This window comes from Urocitellus parryii, chromosome 11, assembly GCF_045843805.1.
Source record: "Urocitellus parryii isolate mUroPar1 chromosome 11, mUroPar1.hap1, whole genome shotgun sequence".
Lineage (NCBI taxonomy): Eukaryota > Metazoa > Chordata > Mammalia > Rodentia > Sciuridae > Urocitellus > Urocitellus parryii.
Genome location: NC_135541.1, coordinates 121,170,827 through 121,191,028, shown reverse-complemented (window position 1 = coordinate 121,191,028; position 20,202 = coordinate 121,170,827). Strand labels below are relative to the sequence as shown.

Below are 20,202 nucleotides of genomic sequence, written 5' to 3'. Positions count from 1 at the left end.
GTTCAATCCTTAGCATCACATAAAAAAATAAAGTAATAAACAAAGACATTGTGTGTCCCTCTACCAAAAAAAAAGCAAGATCCATCATATATTTCTAAAAGATTCTATTTATTTTACGTATGTACACTTGTGTGTATACTGCTTGTTATTTGTAGATGTTATTGTTTTAAGAATTCAAGAAGGTTCAAGTCTGTGGTAGCAAGCAATACCTCAGAAAGCATGTCCTAGAGTTGCCCTGATGTCTCTCGATAACCTGAGTCCTAACACCCTGGTACCTTCCTCACCTTCGTGCTACAGTGGCTACAATTTCTCCTCTTGCTCTTCTTAAGCTTGGAATCAGGGCCTCCTTCATGGCAGGAACAGGAACAGTCCTTGGCCCCATCTGTCCACTCAGTCTCCTAGGAGATACCTGGGCTTGATTAGCAATCATGTATTTTCAGTACTATAAGAGGAAACTGGGCTGTGAGCCATCTGAAGAGGTCCCTTCCCGATACCTCCTCCCCTTTCTCTTTCATAACACACCATCTCATTACATTGCCTGGGAAAATCAATGCCCAACCTGGATTGAAGCCTATTATGAATCCCTGAAACAACCTTTAAGTGACCCAAAGACACATATCCCAATTGTCCAGATGTTTCAAGACACATATAAGTCAAATAGATTTTGAGGCAGTCCCTGGAGAGCTCCACTGTGAGATATGTATGATCTCATCTTTGTTTCTGACTCCCTGTGCCTTGAGTTCCCTGCCCCTTCCAAGTCCCTTGAGAGAGCACTTTGTACATATTGAAGGCTCCCTGAACTATATACTCTCTACTTAATAAATCCAAGACATAAGTATCATTATTATCCCAATTCATGATGAAGAAACTGAAATACAGGTTAAATAAGTCGTCCAACATCACTTAGCTACTAAGAATCAGTTTCTCCCCAAGAAAAAGTAAAGACATACAATAATCAAAACAAAACAAAAAAAAATCATGGATTTAAAAAACTATTTCTTAGAGCCTGGTGTACCTTATCATGATTTTGAACCCCAACCTCTTTTCTTCTCTTGTTCTTGGAGGCTGAGGGTATCTTGGGAGGTTCTTCTTCCTCTTCCACATCAGGCAATGCCACCTCTTCAAAGCCATCAAACTAAGGAGAATTTGGCGCCACTGAGTGCAGACTCTAGGCTGATTTCCCTCCTGAAGGTGGCGCCAAGTAACCCCCTCATTCCCCTTCACACCCCTAGGGCAGCCTCAGGGCCTGTACCTCATACTCTTTCTCCTCAGTCCAGTTGATCTCTTCAAAGTCACCCATCCGGCTAGCTGCTGGGCGCAGATGGTCAAAGAAGACAGAGAACTCATCCTGTAAGTGGTCGTGGCCCTTGAGGAGCTGCCACATCTGTGTCTTGAGCTGAGTAAAATTGTAGGCGCAAAGATGGGTCTCCAGAGCCTCCCCAGACTACCCTTCAAACCACTCTCTCCACTCCTACATTCTGCTTTCCTAGACACATGGAGGCCTCTCTTTGATAAGTAAGAATTGTCAAACTTCTCTCTGCTTGCTCACCCACAGGAGAGGAGTGTTAGTCACAGATGTGATTCCCAATGATAGCACTCTTTACTGCTGTCTGACTGGTCCCCAGCTAGGGTAGAGCTCAAGTAGAGAAAGGAGGCTGAATTCCTTCCAGGTCTCATCACCTCCTTCCTGGAACATTCCTTCCTGGAACATCCCTTCTGGGGCACTGAAAGCATGCCTGAACCCCTGAGGGTCAGTCAGGCTCTGGATTTGAGTGGCCAGCCTCTCTGTCCTTATGCTTTATGCTTTAAGTAAACCTAAGAAACCCCTACCTTCTTCATCTCCTCCAGGAGTCCCTGGTACTCCAGGGGCAAAAGGATATGGAACAGGTTAAGGAGAAAGAAAGGGGAAGGGCCTGAGGTCCAAATGACGACAGTAAGGAAACAGGACAGGAAGGAATACCTCAGTGATCTCCTGAGGAAGACAGTCTGCACAGCCCTGGAGGACCTTGATGATCTTCTGGTGATGGGAAGGGTTCTCTGCAAAGCAAATCTCCAGCTGCCGAAGGAACTTGCGACTCTTCTCAAAAGCCTGCTGCTCCTCAAACTACCAAAGTGGAAGGAGGGCAAGAGAAGAGTCACCCACACATCTAGAACAGGACTTGAGGGCCCTATGGATAAGAACTAAGAGCAATAACCCGCAGGCTTAGGGGATGACAGGACTCGATGTAATAAATTCTAACACCCATCTACCTTGGGCCCCTGGCATCTACCAACTTAAGAAAACTAAGATGTGAATGAAAGATTCAAGAGATGTGCATGTCTCAAGTTGTTTATTATTTTATGGGTTGTGAGATCAAACACACACTCTCACATGGTACTTCACGATTTACAAAGAATTTTAGCATATATGTTCATCTGATCCTCACAATAATGCCAGAAGAGAAGATGAACATTATATGATCACTCCAATGTCATTTAGCTGCAATAAGACTATCAGAATGCCCTCATACTCCCTTTATTCCTATTGTCACCCTTATGAAAAAAAGGCCAGGGCTACGAGAATATCCCTCATGCTTATTTGTCAACATTGCAAATATCATCTTACTGCAGGGGCCTTGCCAACATAGCCCATTCCCTTTACTTACAACTCACTTGTCCCCTTTTCTTTAGTTTTCTATAAACCATTATATTCTAAATTCTATTCACTGCTTTTTCTTTCTTTCTTTTTTTTTTTTTTTTTTTTTTGGTACCGGGGATTGAACTCAGGGGTATTCAACCACTGAGCCACACCCTCAGCACCATTTTGTATTTTATTCAGAGACAGGGTCTCTCTGAGTTGCTTAGAGACTCGCTTTTGCTCAGGCTGGCTTTGAACTCGTGATCCTCTTGCTTCAGCCTCTGGAGCCACTGGGATTACAGGCATGTGCCACGGCGCCCGTCTATATTCATTTTATTTTCATAACATAGATGTAGCAAAATTTATATATTGTACATATTATCACCTGAGTTTCCCCATGAAAATGTAAGTTCCATGAGGGTAGGGCACCTGAAACTTTGCCTGACATTCCATAAACATTTATTAAAAGAATGCCTGTTATACAACTGTGAGGAGCAGAGAGCACATGACTTACCTAAGGTCTCCACTGGCAACTCAAAGCAAAATGCTCTCATTTCCCAAGTAAAGAAAATGGAAGAATGGGGTTGGAGAGAGCATCTCCTGAAGAGAGGGGCAAGAGGCAAGGGGCAAGGGATAGGCCTGTCTGGAAGCAGTCAAGAGACTGGGACAGTCTTACTTGACTTCATCCGACCCCAGTCATTCTGACTTAGGAGTCCTGTGTACTGTTTCTGCCCATCAACTTACTAATCCACAGGCCAAAGCTTGCTCAGGTAACAGGAAAGCAGCAAAGTCCTTCAACAGTTGAGGCCAGTCTTGGAGCAGAATTTGCAAGCTTCTGTAGAGATCCACAGCAGTCTGCCTCTGGGTGCTCGACTCAAATTCATAGATGACTTGAAGAAAGTCTTCGTACTTGCCAGGGATATGCTGTAGGGCTTCTCGTACCTACACAGGGAGACTTCCAATCATGAGCACCCTTTCCTTGGGCCTCAAGAAGAAGTAAAGATACAAGGGAGAAAGAGAGGTCATAATAAAAGAGCTCCAAGAAGTATCCTTCAGAAGCAAGGCCCTGAACAGATCTATTTGATGGTTAATAGAAGACACAGAGAAATGAGCAGGGTAGAGTTCTTTTCCTGATAGTGGGCAACAGGAAAACCTTCATTTCCAGAGGCCAGAACCCTGACTTCAAAACCGATAATGCTTTTCTCTAGGCTCTAAGTTCTCCTTCCTGATTTCGGTCCCATAATGATATAGAAAAGGAGTGTTTCGTATTTCAGCATAGTGTCATCTGAGGGCACATAATACATACATTTGAAATGTTAGTTGAACACTGGGAGATAAGAAAAAGCCTCAACTATGCTGCTACTACCTTCCTTTGCTGGGAGGATAAAGGAACCAGCTGGTTACTGAAAGAGAAGACAGCTACTAAGGCACAACTAAACACAGGTGGGCTCCCATCTGAAGACCAAGGTACTTCCCTGAAATCTGCTCTCTGGCCAGTGTACCAGCTGTCTTTTTTCTCAGGCCAAAGGGTTCAGTGAAGGTTTTTATTACTCCATAGCTAGTAAAGACACAATGTTCTACTGATGAAAAGGTATCACTCCCCCTCTCAAAATCTGCGCAAAAGGGGATTATATTGTTTTTTTATTTATTTTAGTTTTTTTTTTTTTTTCTTTCGGCAGACACAACATCTCTGTTTGTACGTGGTGCTGAGGATCGAACCCGGGCCGCACGCATGCCAGGTGAGCGCGCTACCGCTTGAGCCACATCCCCAGCCCGGGGATTATTTTTGGTGTTAATCATCAACTCACACTAAACTCTGTGCCTTTGGCTCTCTCACAAGAGCTCTTTCGGTACTTCCACGAAAGCTAAGGCAAAGACAGACAATGCCAGCTGTATAGTCTTTAAAAAAAGAACAAAAACAAAAAAACACCTTTTTTCTTCTTTGCAATACTGGGGATAGAACCCAGGGCTTTGTGTATGCTAGGTGAGTGCTCTACCACTGAGTTATACCCTCAACCCCAGACTTCATTTTTCATTTTTTTTTTTTAGTTGTAGATGGATACAATAACCTGATTTTATTTTTATTTTTATTTTTTTTTTTAATTTTTTTTAATATTTATTTTTTTTTAGTTCTCGGCGGACACAACATCTTTGTTGGTATGTGGTGCTGAGGATCGAACCCGGGCCGCACGCATGCTAGGCGAGAGCGCTACCGCTTGAGCCACATCCCCAGCCCTATTTTTATTATTATTATTTTTTTTTTATGTGGTGCCAGGGATCAAACCCAGTGCCTCACACATGCTAGGCAAGTACTCTTCCACTGAGCCACAATCCCAGCCCCTCAAACTTCATTTTTAAAACATCTCCCTTGGGGCTGGGGATGTGGCTCAAGCGGTAGCGCGCTCGCCTGGCATGCGTGCGGCCTGGGTTCGATCCTCAGCACCACATACCAACAAAGATGTTGTGTCCGCCGAGAACTAAAAAATAAATATTAAAAATTCTCTCTCTCTCTCTATCTCTCCCCTCTCTCACTCCCCTCTCTCTCTCTCTCTTAAAAAAAAATTTTATTAAAAAAAAAAAAAAAAAAAAAACCATCTCCCTTGCCAGGCAAGGTGGCACACACCTGTAATCCCAGCAGCTCAGGCAGCTGAGGGAGGAAGATCACAAGTTCAAAGCAGCCTCAGTAACTTAGAGAAGCCCTAAGCAACTTACAAGACTGTCTCTAAATTTAAAAACAAAAACAAGAAGAGGTGGGATGTGGCTTAGTGGTTAAGCACCCCAGGTAAAATCCCCAGTACCAAAAACAAACAAACAAACAAAATAAATAAATAAAGCATCTCCCTTAAAGGAGAAGCAACCACATTCATAGGGACTAACAGTAACAGAAGCAGCATCTGCCTACCCTAGTCAGATAAGCCTGGGCAAAGGCCAAGTCCTTCTGCTCCCTCAGTGGATCCCGCTCAAGAATGTCCTCATCGTAGAGCAACAGCAGCTTGGAGGTGTCCTTGCTGGCCCGAGCCCGACTTCCTCGCTTGTTGCGAGCTCGATGATTGCTCCGGGCCTTTCCAGCAGCCTTGATGCTTTCTCCTTGGAGTACATATGAAAAGGATTGTTTCTTGGTCCCTGCAACCTCTACTCCTCCCATCTACCACATGTGCCCCCTCTCCAATCCTAGTCAATGTCACAGAGCAACTTGGGAAAAGAGTGGCGGGGAAGTGGTAGGAGAGGCAAGTTGGCCTCTATCAAGTCGGCTCTATGCGGAGGCTCCAGCAGAAGTGGGTTAACTAGGACAATAAGGAGAGGAGTTTCAGGGTTTTTTTTTTTTTTTTTTGGTATGTTTGTTTTTTTGCTTTTGTGGTAGTGGGGAATGAAGGGTGCTCTACCACTGAGCTACATTCCAGACCTTTTTATTTTGAGTTGGGATCTCATTAAGTTGCCCAGGATGTCCTCAAGCTTTGATCCCCCTGCCTCAGCCTCCTCAGCAGCTGGGATTACAATTATGTGCCACCACACCTGGCAAGCCACATCTTGAGAAAGGAAGTCTAAAGTGTGACTTTATGCTGGGCTCCCAAGAGACTTGATGAGGAAACAAGCAGTGTTTTCTGATACACACAGCTCTTTGCCTCATCCATGATAAACGAGGGAAGAAACAGTTTGAAAACTTGGAACAAACTATTACAAATCCTGCGGCTGATGAGAATCAAAATTTTCTAATCATCTCTTTTCTGCAAAGGTACCACATTAAACATCTGTTTGGGGGAAGGGAGGCTACAGGAAAGATTCAGAAGATTTCCTCTAGAATCATCCAGCTGATTTGTAAGCAACCCACTCTGCACACCCTCACAATGAGGCCCAGTGAGACCTGACTCTAGGCACAGGCCTGCCACTCTCACCTGGTGGGGTTCTGCTGATCTCCACTTCTGGAGCAGTCTTTGGGGAGGCCAAGGTGGAAGGGGGCTTCTCAGCAGCATCTCCAACTGCTTCATCGGTCATCTCATCCTCTTTCTGTAGATTTTCCATTCCTTCAGCTTCTTCTTCCTCCTCTTCTTCCTGCTCAGAGTTCTCCTCCTGGGAGTTCTCTTCCTCAGACTCACCCTCCTGACTCATGCGCCTTTCAGATGCCAGCCAAGTCAGCTTCTCCATTGTTTCCTGCCATCCCCCAAAAGAGTGTTTATAAGGGCTCCTGGTAGCTCCCAATGCTGAAGCATAGAGCTGTCTCAGGAGAGTCTGAGGTTAATCAATGGGCCCACTACTCCCTGGGTTAGGAAATGGGCCTGAGAGAAGAGGAGAGAAGAAGAATGTGCCTTTTGAAAGGGTTCTCTATTCCCTTAAGATAAGTTTTCCTTTGCCACCATCCACACTTGTTTTTAATTTTTTTTCTCCCTTCTCTTCTGTATTGTTGGAGGTCAAACCCAGGACTTTAAATGCTAGGGAATAAAGTGTGCTCAAGTGATTCAATTTAATGTTTTAATGAGTTTAGCTCAAACATAATGAGTGAAATTCTACCCTTTCCCTCAACCTCAATCCCAAAACTATGTCCTACATTCAAAAGCCAAATACAAACCGATTTGGAACTATCTGTAGATAAGAATAAGCAAGCAAATGGCGTGTCAATAAATTAAACATATTACTGAGTCCCCAAATCTTTCAAAAGTATTCCCTGGCTCTTACTTGTAGTTCAGGGACAGAAAGAACAGATTCCTCAGAAGCCGATGACATCTCGTCTTCCTCATCTTGGGTGAGGTCATCAAAGTCTTCTTCTTCCTCTTCCTCAGGCCCATCCTTCTCTCCCCCAGTTTCTGGCCCAGCTGGGGTCCCTACTGAGTGGCCATCAACACTGGATGAGTCTTCAGGCTTCCCTGGGGGACTGCTTAGCACCATGTCAGGGTCCATGGAGGAGGGCACATTCTTTGGAGACCCTTTGTTCATGTCTCCCCCGGTGTTTCCCTGAGCAGTAGGCGCTTGCCAAGTGGCAGGGGGTTGAGCTGACTGTCTCCTCTCCTCCTCTTCCTGCTGGCCCGCCTGTTTCTTCACCTCTCTAGCATCACTCAACTCTTCCCTTAGGGAACCAGTGTCCAATTCCAAAAGCTGCTCTTCTTTGATTTCATTACAAACGTCCTGCTCAGTGGACCTACTGGAGATCTCCTCCCCAGGGTCTTCAGGTTCCATCTTGATGATTGTCTTTAAATCCTCACAAGGAGACTTTAGAGATTCCTGGAAGCCTTGAGGCACTGGCTCCAGAGCCTGCCTCCCCTCCTCTGTTTTCACAAGAGTCCAGCGATAGGCACTGTTCTCCAACAGTGCCTCCTGGCTTTCTCCATCTGCTGGCATTGGCCCTGGGCTGTGCTCCTCCTTGGGGAAGACAGCAGCACACAAAGGAGCTAGTTCCTGGGGTTCTAATTTGGGTTCCAGGGTTTGAAAGGCATTTTTCCTTTCAGTCAAAGGACAAGCAATGTCCACATTCCTTTGGGACTTATCTTCAGGGGTGGATGGTACAGGAGGAAGATTCACAGAATTGCCAGAAACAATTAAGGGTGAGATGGAGGAGGCCACAAGAGGCTGATTCAATGGACAGGAAAAGGAAGTAGGGTTGACCAGGAGGGTGGTGATAGGAATGGTTTGGGGACTTGGGGCCACAGCTGCATTGACAGGCTGGATTACATTACAGCCACTGGCAAGGCTCACCACCTTCACAGTGGTGGCAGGAACAGTAAAGATAACAGGTGCAGGGTGGATGAGGTGGGCAGTTTTCAGACAGGGAGAGGTCTTGGTCCCCTTTCTTCTTGAGGGTTTCCGTCTCACACATGGCTTCCGAAACTTAGAAGGGGCAAGTGCAGGCAGCATTACTTTGGGCACAGGGGCAGAGGAGAGCAAGGTCTGTGGCTCAGACAGAGGGAAGCCAGTCCTAGCCTTAGGGGGAACCGTAGACATTGCTACAGGAGACTCAAAACTGTCATCCCCAGTGACCCCCAGTGTAGGGACACCTGAAACTGGCTGTAAGACAGTGGCTGGCTGGATAAGGTGAGGGAAGCGAACAACCATTTTGCTTGGAGGGGCTTCGCATTGAGTTGACCTGGCTGGTGTTTTCCCAGGGTTGAAACTAGGCTGGAGAGAGGGGCTGGGTCGGATCAAGAGGGGCTTCAAGACCGATGACCGCTTCTGTCTCCAAGCCTTCCTGGAAAGACGGTCAGCAACTGGCTTCAGTTTCAGTACTACACCCTTGGGCAACAGCAGTGGGTACTGAGTTTCACTTCCCAACTCTGATCTGGCTTTTTCAAGGTCTTGTTCTGCTTTGATCTCAGTGGTTCCAGTCACATTTCCTAGCTCTCTAGCACGATCAGCCATGTGCCGCAGTTCATCCTGGATAGATGGCAGACTGGCCTATTGGAAACAAGAATACTCTGATCAAGCACATGTCAGAATTTGGTGAGAAAAACAGGGCTTTCTTTATTTTAGGAACCTTTCAAACAGTTTCAAGATAACTTGAAGAAGAAGGGTTTTTCTGCATATCAAATTTCTAGGATGACCTCATTCTAATCATGCATTCTACATACCTCTTCTCTGAGTTTCCTTTAGAAAATCTGTTATTTGAAAAAGGCTATAAAATCAGCTGGAGGAAGGGAGGAAAGGAAGGAAGGGTGACCAAGGAAGGTTTCTTAAGTCCTAGTTTTATGACTCAAGTATTAGAACCTTAAAGTAGCCCTCTACAGACTTTGAGAAGGAGAACTGTACCTTTAGCCAGAATGGGAGCCGGTGTTCTTCCCTCTCTACAGGTGGCTTCCACTGATGGGGCTGGATCTCCTCACAGCACTTTACTAGTACTGGCAGCTGTTTGGTCTTCTTATAAAACTGAGTATAAATAAAGCATGATTATATTCCTTCCAGAAACATCACCCTCTGTCAGGCTGGGGCATGGGGTGGGTATTGGGTACACACGCACACACCAGTAGCATATGCTGAATGTTTCTGCATTTCAAATTAAACTCATCTATAACTAATAATGATTATATAATTACTTGATCTTTCCCACCTGACAATCTCCATTCCAGATACCAGGAAGGGGGAAAAAAGTTAAGGTCAAGGAAACACATGGTCAGAATATCTTACATGAGATTTGCTCCTGCTTAGCAGCTGCAATAACAGAATCTTAACTGTCATCTTGGACACATGAAAGCTTCCTTTTAGGTAAATGATTGTGTGAAGGGCATTAGAAGGGAAGGGAAAGAAGAAAAAAGACTGTGGCAGTCCTGTTTTAAGAGTAAATGGAAAGGATGGGGCTGAGAATGTGGCTCAAGCAGTAGCGCGCTCGCCTGGCATGCGTGCAGCCCGGGTTCGATCCTCAGCACCACATACCAACAAAGATGTTGTGTCCGCCGAGAACTAAAAAATAAATATTAAAAAAAAAATTCTCTCTCTCTCTCTCTCTCTCTCTCTCTCTCTCCTTTCTCACTCTCTCTTTAAAAAAAAAAAAAGAGTAAATGTAAAAGAAAACTGAATTTAAACCTCTGACAAGAAGCACCATGTATTCCACATATAATGAGTGCCTTCTATGTGCCAAGCCCTGTGCCACAACCTGAGCATACAAAAAGAGAAGCAATTCATACTCAAGGAGCTCACTTGCAGGCTAGTGGGGACAGTCAAGCAAGTAGACCAAAAAAAAAAAAAAAAAACCATTCTAGCAGGGTGAGGTAATCCCAGTGGCTTGCGTGACTGAGGCAGGAGGATTGTGAGTTCAAAGCCAGCCTCAGCAATTTAGGAGTCCCTAAGTAACTCAGTGAGATCTTGTCTCTAAATAAATATAAAAATAGGGCTGGGGTTGCTGGGGTTTCGGCTCAGTGGTAGAGTGCTTGCCTAGCATGTGTGAGGCACTGGGTTCGACTATCAGCACTGCATATAAATAAATAAAATAAAGGTCCATCAACAACTAATAAAAATATTTTTAAAAAATAGGGCTGGGAGGGGCTGGGGATGTGGCTCAAGCGGTAGCGCGCTCGCCTGGCATGCGTGCGGCCCGGGTTCGATCCTTAGCACCACATACAAACAAAGATGTTGTGTCCGCCGAGAACTAAAAAATAAATATTAAAATTCTCTCTCAAAAAAAAAAAAAATAGGGCTGGGGATGCTGCTCAGTGGTTAAACAACCTTGGGTTCAATCTCTGGTACCAAAAGTTAAAAAAAAAATCTAAATAATAAAGAAAATACAAAGATGCTCAAAAAAAATTACACAATTCAAAATTGAACAAAAAAAGTTTTTTCTGCAACAGGTATAACTAAAAATGGATCTTTTATTATTATTATTTAATTGTACACAATACCTTTATTTTGTTTATTTATTTTTACGTGGTGCTGAGGATCAAACCCAGGGCCTTTCGCATGGTAGGCGAGTGCTCTACCACTGAGACACAACCCCAGCCCTAAAAATGAATCTTAATGGAATAGAATTTGCTACAAGAAGCATGAGAAGAAAAAAGTCTACAAAATGGGCAAAACCATGAATGTGTTTAAAGAACTGAAAGAGATTGGTCTGGCTAGAAATAAAGCAATGTGGAGGAGAAATTTCAGGAGACAATGTCACAGGCAGGGCGGTAGGATAGTAGGCCTGTGTGCCAGGCCAAGCAAGCTGATCATTACCCTGGAAGTAGAGCTGTCTATGGCATCCACAGGAAGGACAGAATCAATGGAGAAGAATTAGAAACACCAATAAGAAAACTACTTCATTAATCTAGATATAATAAAGCCCTAAATAAGGCAGTATGCAACAAATCAGAAAACAGAGTAAGATCACTGAGGATTGTGACAGACAACCTGTGAGTGATCAAGCAGAAAGCATCGAGGATAAGGCCCAGGTTTATGGACTGTAATGTGGCAAACAAGGACAAAAAAAAAAAAAAAAAAAAAGAATACAACTTAACACCAAAAAAACCCAAATAACCCAGTCAACAAAAGGGCAAAGGAACTGAAGAACAGACACGTCACAGAAGAATAAATATGAATGATCAACAAATATATGGAAAAAATGTTCAACATCACTAGCAATTAGAGAAATGCAAATTTAAACTACACCGAGATTTCATCTCACTCCAGTCAGAATGGTTATTATCTATAATACAAGTAACAATAAATATTGGCAAGGATGTGGGGGAAAAGGTATACTTATACATTGCTGGTGGGATTGCAAACTGGTGCAACCACCCTGGAAAACAGTATGAAGATTCCTCAGAAAACTTGGAATGGAACCACCATCTGACCCAGTTATCCCACTTCTCGGCATAAACCCAAAGAACTTAAAATCAGCACACTACCGTGATCAGCGACATCAATGTTCACAGTAGCTCAATTCAAAATAGCTAAGCTATGGAACCAACCTAGGTGCCCTTCAATAGAAGAATGGATAAAGAAAATGTGGTACATATATACAATGGACTATTAGCAATAAAGAAGCCTCCAGTTCTATCCATTTATGAGCAAATGCCAATCCCAAAAAACCAAATCCCAAAAAACCAAAGGCCAAATGTTCTCTCTGATACGCGGATGCTGACTCACAAATGTGGGGGTGGGGGGCAGGGGAGGTTCACCGGATTAGACTGTGGGAATGGGGGACAGGAATAGGAAAGACAGTAGATGGATTCAGACATAAATCTCCTATGATCATATATGAATTCACGACCAGTGTAGCTCCAAATCATGCAAAACCACAAGAATAGGAAGTTATACTCCATGGATGTATAATATTTCAAAATATACTCTACCTTCATGTATAACTAAAAATAATCCAAAACAAAGAATTAAAATGGGAGTGGAAGGAAGAATAGAAGTTCATTGGATTAGACAAGGGGAATGAAGGGAAGGGAGAGGAGATGGGCATAGGAAAGATAGTACAATGAATCAGACATAACTTTCCTATGTTCATATATGAATACATGACCAGTGTAACTCCACATCATGTACAACCACAAGAATAGGAAGTTATACTCTATGCATGTATAATATGTCAAAATATACTCTACACTCTAATAAAAAGAACAAATAAAATTTTTTTAAAAAGAGATAAATCATAGAAGTTGAGAAAAAAATTTGATTACTATTAAATAATCAATTGTCCTAAACATTGTTTATGTATTTGAAGCAATATAATGATACACACCATAGAAGAGTTTTTGACCTTCAATATAACTGTGTCCTGGATTGGCCTAAAGGAGACTATTTCTCTGATCTGAAAATTTAATTTTTTTTTTTGTAGTTGTAAATGGACAGAACACCTTTATTTTGTTTGTTTATTTTTAGGTGGTACTAAGGATTGAACCCAGTGCTTCTCATATGTTAGGCAAGCACTCAGCCACAGAACTACAGCCCCACCAACCCCGATCTAGAAATTTTGATTGGAAATAAAAATGTCTCAGAGACTTAAAAAAAAAAAAAAGTGACAATTATTAGCTTGCTACCTAGATTATATGTGGAGATAAATACCATTCCTCCCCCAAAAAATGCTGGTTAGCAGAAGAAAAATCTTTTTTGTTCTCCATAACAAGCTTCATAGAACACTCTTAAATCATTTAAATATTTGACCTTTGATATATACAGAAGTTTGGTATAAATATCTAAATAAAAATGCGGAGTAAGGGGAAGAATATAAGTGGAATATTTTCTACATTTATAAGGTTAAAGTAAAAGAAACAGAGACTAGGCTGGGAATGTGGCTCAAGTGGTAGCGCGCTCGCCTGGCATGTGTGCAGCCTGGGTTCGATCCTCAGCACCACATATAAAGAAAGATGTTGTGTCCACCGAAAACTAAAAAATAAATATTAAAATTCTCTCTCTCTCTCTTAAAAAAAAAAAGAAAGAAAGAAACAGAGACTGGCCAGAAGGAGTCAAGGATTTGTGAAATCTTTTAAGACTTGAATATCTTCATACTTAAGGGAAATATCCATAAGAATATTGAAGGTATTCCACAGGAAAATAATGGATTAATGCCCCCAAAAGGGCAAAAAGGGAATTAATCTAGTGTATACGTGGGAAGAATTAGTCCTACATATAAGAAGGTCCCTCTTTTAAAAAGAGAGAAGGATAGACACACACAGGTGAGGTAGTGGATGGAGCTTTCTGGAAGCACTCACTTTAATGATGTTGTCGGGAGCTTTGTTCAAGTTGAGGTTCTTGATTCTCACTGTCAGCTGGTGGGCAGTCTTGCAGGTTATTAGGTACTTGCTGATTAGAGGCTTTGGAGACTCAGTCCCTTCAAAATGCTTCAATCCTAAAGCTAACAAACTGAGAAAGGTACAATGAGGCTAAATCTCACCTTGCAGTCCTTTCTTCTAAAAACCCTCCCCAGACGACTCCATACATTTTACAATCCACTTTTTTACGTTTTCTTCCTTCTGCTTTCCAGTACTAGGGATTGAACACAAGGATGCATTACAAGTGCACCATTGAACTACATTCCTAGCCCTTTTTATTTTTTGAGACAAGGTCTCAATAAGGTGCTGAGGCTGGCTTTAACCTCCTTGCTTTAACCTCTCAAGTCACCGCAAGTATAGCCATGTGCCATTGTATCCAATTTACAGTCCTCTTCTTTACATCTAATTCTTATACATGTTGATGGCTACTCTATATAAAAGTTCAGCTATTTAGAAAGCTCTAAGAACTATGAGTAAGCTGGGAACAGTGGCACATGCCTCTAACCCAAGGAACTCAGGAGAAACAAATCCAAGGCCAGTCTCAGCAACTTAGTGAGACCTTGTCTCAAAATAAAAAATAAATAGGGCTGGAAAGTAGCTAAGTGGTAAAGATCCCTTGGTTTCAATCCCTAGTACCTCTTCCTCCCGAAAAAAAAAAAATAATAATTAAAAACTGAGAGTAAGACCAAACAAAAGGGCTGGGGATGAAACTCAATGGTTGAGCTGAGCTCGGGGGCACACACCTGTGATCCCAGCAGCTCAGAAGGCTGATGTAGGAAAGATTGAGAGTTCAAAGCCAGCCTCAGCAACGAGGTGCTAAGCAACTCAGTGAGACCTTGTCTATAAATAAAAATACAAAATAGAGCTATGGATGTAGCTCAGTGGCCAAATGCCCCTGAGTTCAATCCCTGGTACCCCCCCCAAAAAACAATAAACTCAACGGTAGAATGCCTGCATGGTATGTGTTAAGTGCTGGGATCAATTTCTAGCAACACAAAAAAAGAGCGGGACAGGAGTAGGGGTGGAGAGCTTTTGCAAAAGAATCAAACAGGAGTTTTCACAAGTAAGTATGAAAAGGAGAAATAATGCATAAAGCATTAATAAGCCAGGCACAGTGGTGTGGGCCTACTGTCCCACCTACTCAGAAGGTTGAGAAAGGAGGATCACATGAGCCCAGCAGTTTAGGTCCAGCCTGGGCAACTTTTTTAGGAAGTTACCAGGGATTGCACTCAGGGGCACTTGACCACTGAGGCACATCTGCAGCTCTATTCTGTATTTTATTTAGAGACTGAGTCTCACTGAATTGCTTATCACCTGGCCTTTGCTAAGACGACTTTGATGGGCTGGGGATGTGGCTCAAGCGGTAGCACGCTCGCCTGGCATGCCTGCGGCCTGGGTTCGATCCTCAGCACCACATACCAACAAAGATGTTGTGTCCGCCGAGAACTAAAAAATAAATATTAAAAAATTCTCTCTCTCTCTCTCTCTTTTAAAAAAAAAAAAAAAGACGACTTTGAACTCATGATCCTCCTGCCTCAGCCTTCAAGCCACTGGGATTACAGGCATGTGCCACCACTCCCAGCTCTGGGAAACATTTTTAAAACAGAAAAAAATCATTAATAAATATAAGATCATGATGAGTTTTACGCTTTTTAAAAAAAAATTCAGTAGTAAGACCAAGCCTAAGGCTTCACACATGCTAGGCAAGCACTCTACCACTGACTTAGATGAGCTTTTTTTTTTTTTTTTTTTTTTTAATATTTATTTTTTAGTTCTCGGCGGACACAACATCTTTGTTGGTATGTGGTGCTGAGGATCGAACCCGGGCCGCACGCATGCCAGGCGAGCACGCATGCCAGGCGAGCGCGCTACCGCTTGAGCCACATCCCCAGCCCCTAGATGAGCTTTATATTAACCATACAAAGAAAATTCAAAGGGAATACAAAGGAAAGAGAATTATTCTAACAAAACAAACAAAATTAATAGTGGGTGCCACTGACAATTAAATCAACAACAACATGATCCCTAACATCACATACAAGATTATAATTACATGGGGGTGACAGTTTGGTTTATATATCAAGAACCATGACAACAGACTTTATTTAATAATTCCACTATTGAAAATTTACCGACAGGAAAGAACTTAAAATAATTTAATGCCAGATATAGTGGTATATGCCTGTAATTCCAGTGACTTGAGAGGCTGAGGCAGGAGGATTGCAAGTGTGTGGCCATTCTGGGGAATCTGGCAAGACCCTGTCTTAAAATAAACAACTATATAGCATTGTGTAGCTCAGTGAACCCTTGGTTCAATCTCCAGCACTGAGGGAAAGAGAGAAAAGATTTTTTTTTCTTTAGTTGAAGATGGACACATTACCTTTATTATTTTATTATTCTTTTAAATTTTTTAATATCTTTATTTATTTTTATATGGCGCTGAGGATTGAACCCAGTGCCCCACATGTGCAAGGCAAGCGCTCTGCCACTGAGCCTCAATCTCAGCCCAATTATTTTATTATTTTTATGTGGTGCGGAGGATCAAACCCAGGGCCTTCCATGTGCTAGGCAAGCGTTCTCCTATTGAGCCATAACCCCAGTCTGAGAGAAAAGATTTTAAAAATATTTTTTTTAAAATTTATATATGACAGCAGAATGCATTACAATTCTTATTATATAGAGAGAGCACAATTTTTCATATCTCTGGTTGTACACATAGTATATTCACACTAGTTCGTGTCTTCATACATGTACTTTGTATAGTAATGATCATCATAGTCCATTATAATTAAGATTTTTTTAAAAAATATTTTTTTAGTTGTAGATGGACACAAGACCTTCATTTATATGTGTTGCTGAGGATGGAACCCAGTGCCCTCCACATACAAGGAGAGCACTCTACCACAGAGCTACAACCCCAGTCACGAGAGAAAAGACTTTTAAAAGCTGTATGCACAAAGATCCTAGAGTAAGCCTCACATACAATAAAAAAGGTGGAGGGAAAGCTGGGTTGTGGCTCAGGGAAGACAGCTTGCCTAGTATGTGTGAGGCACTGGGTTCCATCCTCAGTACCACATAAAAATAAATAAAATAAAGGTCCATAAACAACTAAAAAATATTTTAAAAAAAGAGGGAAAACGTGGTCAATGAAAGGATTATAATGGGGCAATTAAATATTGTTTTAAAAGAAAACCATACAGACACTCAAAAAAGACAATGTTTCATAGAACAGGAAAACAATATCAAGTCTTTCTTTCTTTTTTTTTTTTTTAAAGCAAAGCACAAAACTACTTAAATGGACAGTAGTTATACAAGAAATACAAACCATTGTTTGGGGTGGTATGAGAATTAAAACTTTCTCATCAAAGCTTTTCCTTGCATAGTATTTTTTTATTTATATATGACAGTGGAACGTATTACAATTCTTATTACATATATACAGCACAATTTTTCATATCTCTGGTTATATACATAGTATATTCACACCAATTTGTGTCAAATGAAAAGTCTGAATTTTTTTTTTTTTTCTTTTGGTGCTGGGAATGGAACCCAGGGCTTTGTGCACGCAGGGCAAGCACTCTACCACCTGAGCTACATCCCCAGCTTCCTTGCATAGTATTTCAAGGATGGTCTTATGGTAAGTAAAAGATAAAACAATGATTCTTAAACATTTCAAATCAGCAGTATTTAGCACTGCTTGAACAAATACACACTACAGAACTCAATCCACTACACTGCTTTTCTTTTTGTTTTTGTGTCCCTGACTTATTATACATGTTTTATTTCCCCTAACCACCTGAAGAGGAACTGCCTTCTTAAAATAGTTGGCTCTTGGGGCTGGGGATGTGGCTCAAGCGGTAGCATGCTCGCCTGGCATGCATGCGGCCCGGGTTCAATCCTCAGCACCACATACCAACAAAGATGTTGTGTCCGCCGAGAACTAAAACATAAATATTAAAAAAAAAAATTTTCTCTCTCTCTCTCTCATCTCTCTCTCTCTCCTCTCTCACTCTCTCTTAAAAAAAAAAAAATTAAAAAAAAAATAGTTGGCTCTTCTGAAGCCCCACAGTAAACACTTACTTGTCCTCAGCCTTGGTGAAGATGATCTTATCCTGAGGATTCTTTGCCTTCAAGGAACATACTGGAAGTAGCTCTGGATACATGAAAACCTTACTTGTGGCCAGGACCCAGGCCACTTGCTTGGGCAGACAGGGCAATTCACAGGCTACAAGAAAAAAACACCTGTGATAAATAGAATTCTTGGACTAAAGAGGACTTCAAAAAAGCTTATGAATGCATGTTCGTATTTAGGTAGAGCTGCCCTTATCTGACTTGGTCCCCTCCCACCCTCCTTCCCTCACCAAAATGTGTCCAGTTTTTCTTGACCTAATATACACCTAAGGGAAGTCCCAAAGTCAATAAAAAGTTGATTCTTTCTTTCCTATGTGGGATACTTAACACACTAAGTAACATAAACACAAAGCATCTAGTAATACCTGGCACATAGTGGATACTCAAAAAAATTTTACCTCCTTCCCCCTTTAAATCCTTGAAAGATAAGAGACCTTCAACAATGCTTTCTTTCTTCCAGGATAAGATTCCAACTTCTTTTATCTCCCTCACAAATCTGGTATTCCAAATTTTATTTTTATTTGATTCTTACTTAACTTTCATTAAGTTCTCCCAGATTCCTCCTGAAGTTGGGAACAAAAAAACCATAAAAGGAATGAGACAATTCCGTCTCATTCGTTTCTGTCTTCCTATCTTAGCCTCTTAATTTCAGGTACCTCTGACTTTCCAGAGACAGAAACTATTATATTTGCACTTAGACCGTAAAACAGGCAGTCAGGGCAATGAGCCCCATAAAGCCTTTTCTAAATGTAAAAGTCACTCCCTAAAATTAACCTGTATAAATATTCCAAACATTCCAGCTGACTGCTTTGTTCTGGAGTGGTGGGAAAATTAGAATGGGCCAGACCTGAGTGAAGGCTATAGACTCAAGGGCTAGGAGGGCACAACTAATCAGGAGGTCATGGGCCAAATCAACATCCTTAATTAGCACTCTTCTAATAACTGTTTATAACTTTTATTTTTATCAAATAAAAATACCTATTTAGCCCTAGACAGTAATCAATGACCCTACCTGCTAGCTATATTAACCCCTAGACTAGCACACCTGGATGGAAACCTGCTATCAGGTCCCCTCTCGCCTGGCAAGACCTCTGTTTCTCTTCTTGCTGGAATAAATCCTACTCTTTCACTCCCACCCTCAACTGTCCATAAGACAAAAACCTAAAAGTCATTGGCAGGTGGCCTGGGTTTGCTGTGATGCTAGAGAACTGGAACACAGGTCCAACTCGCCAACACCCAAGAATCTGTCCTGTCAGCTGAGACCAGTCACTATGGTGAGGGTACCACTTGTAGCAAACAGCTACAGCTACAGCCAAGGGGTCTAATCTCACCACCAACTACAGAAGGAGAGGTTGATTATCCCTTTTCAATACTTCTTCCAAAACTGTTATTTTTAAATCACCAATAAAAACACAGAACACTAGGTGTAAAAATTATTACTATGTCTGCTATTTAGTCAAGTTTTCATTACCAAAATACAGCTATGAAAGCAGGTTGGCATCAGTGCCATATTTAAATTTAACTATATTCAGTTACTATAAAACTCATGGATATATTTATTTTATTTTCATTTTTTTTTGAGACAGTGCCTCACTAAATTCCTTAACCAGGCCTTGAACTTGGAGTTCTCCTGCTTCAGCCTTCCAAGTCACTGGGATTACAGGTATGTGCCACCACACCCAGGAAGATGGGGATTTAAAATCAAATCCATACACAACCCCAAATCCACAACAACACACAAATAATTTGCTAAATCAGAAAACAAATAAGAAGCAAATATTTGGTGTTAGGGAACCAAGAAAATATTTTCTTAAAAAATTTTAAACCTACACAAGATAGAAACTAAACCTGAAAATTTCTTCAAAATATTGAACATGGCAAATGTACAACATCTCTAACTTGGGATCTAACTGCCCTATCAGCATTTCATTCAAAATGAGGATATTACCTTCTCTCTATAATCATTATGGGAAATAAAATAATATGGTCTTATGAGGAAGAAAATAAAAATCTTAACATGGACAAATTTCACCACTTGACTTACATCTTTACCAGATCCTAATTTTCTAGACGGGATAACTAATACCTACATATCATTCAAGTCCACTTATTAGCAGAGTCCCACATCTCTACTCGTATTCTTTCCACTGACTCCATGCCTTAACAAAGCACAAATCTTATGTAACTCTACAATACAGATAGACTGCAAAGGAAGGATAAAAGAGAAAAGAAAGAAATTATATGTATTCTGTGTCCTCCCTCCTAGGAAATTATCCCTAG

General features: G+C 41.7%; 1 protein-coding gene across 2 annotated transcripts in view; it reads right to left on the bottom strand.

The window, feature by feature from the left end:
- Positions 1–20,202, bottom strand: part of Gon4l (gon-4 like) — an 81,880-nt gene that overhangs the window by 2,434 nt on the left and 59,244 nt on the right. For both annotated transcript variants that reach the window (XM_077791510.1, XM_026405080.2), the window contains exons 18-28: positions 17,872–18,016; positions 13,732–13,882; positions 9,350–9,466; positions 7,289–8,998; positions 6,511–6,766; positions 5,520–5,704; positions 3,362–3,559; positions 1,961–2,104; positions 1,253–1,396; positions 1,016–1,135; positions 285–398 (exon numbers count right to left, since the gene is read on the bottom strand). In XM_077791510.1, coding sequence (XP_077647636.1) covers positions 285–398; positions 1,016–1,135; positions 1,253–1,396; positions 1,961–2,104; positions 3,362–3,559; positions 5,520–5,704; positions 6,511–6,766; positions 7,289–8,998; positions 9,350–9,466; positions 13,732–13,882; positions 17,872–18,016 — 3,284 coding nt within the window. The remainder of the gene's footprint in view (positions 1–284; positions 399–1,015; positions 1,136–1,252; positions 1,397–1,960; positions 2,105–3,361; positions 3,560–5,519; positions 5,705–6,510; positions 6,767–7,288; positions 8,999–9,349; positions 9,467–13,731; positions 13,883–17,871; positions 18,017–20,202) is intronic.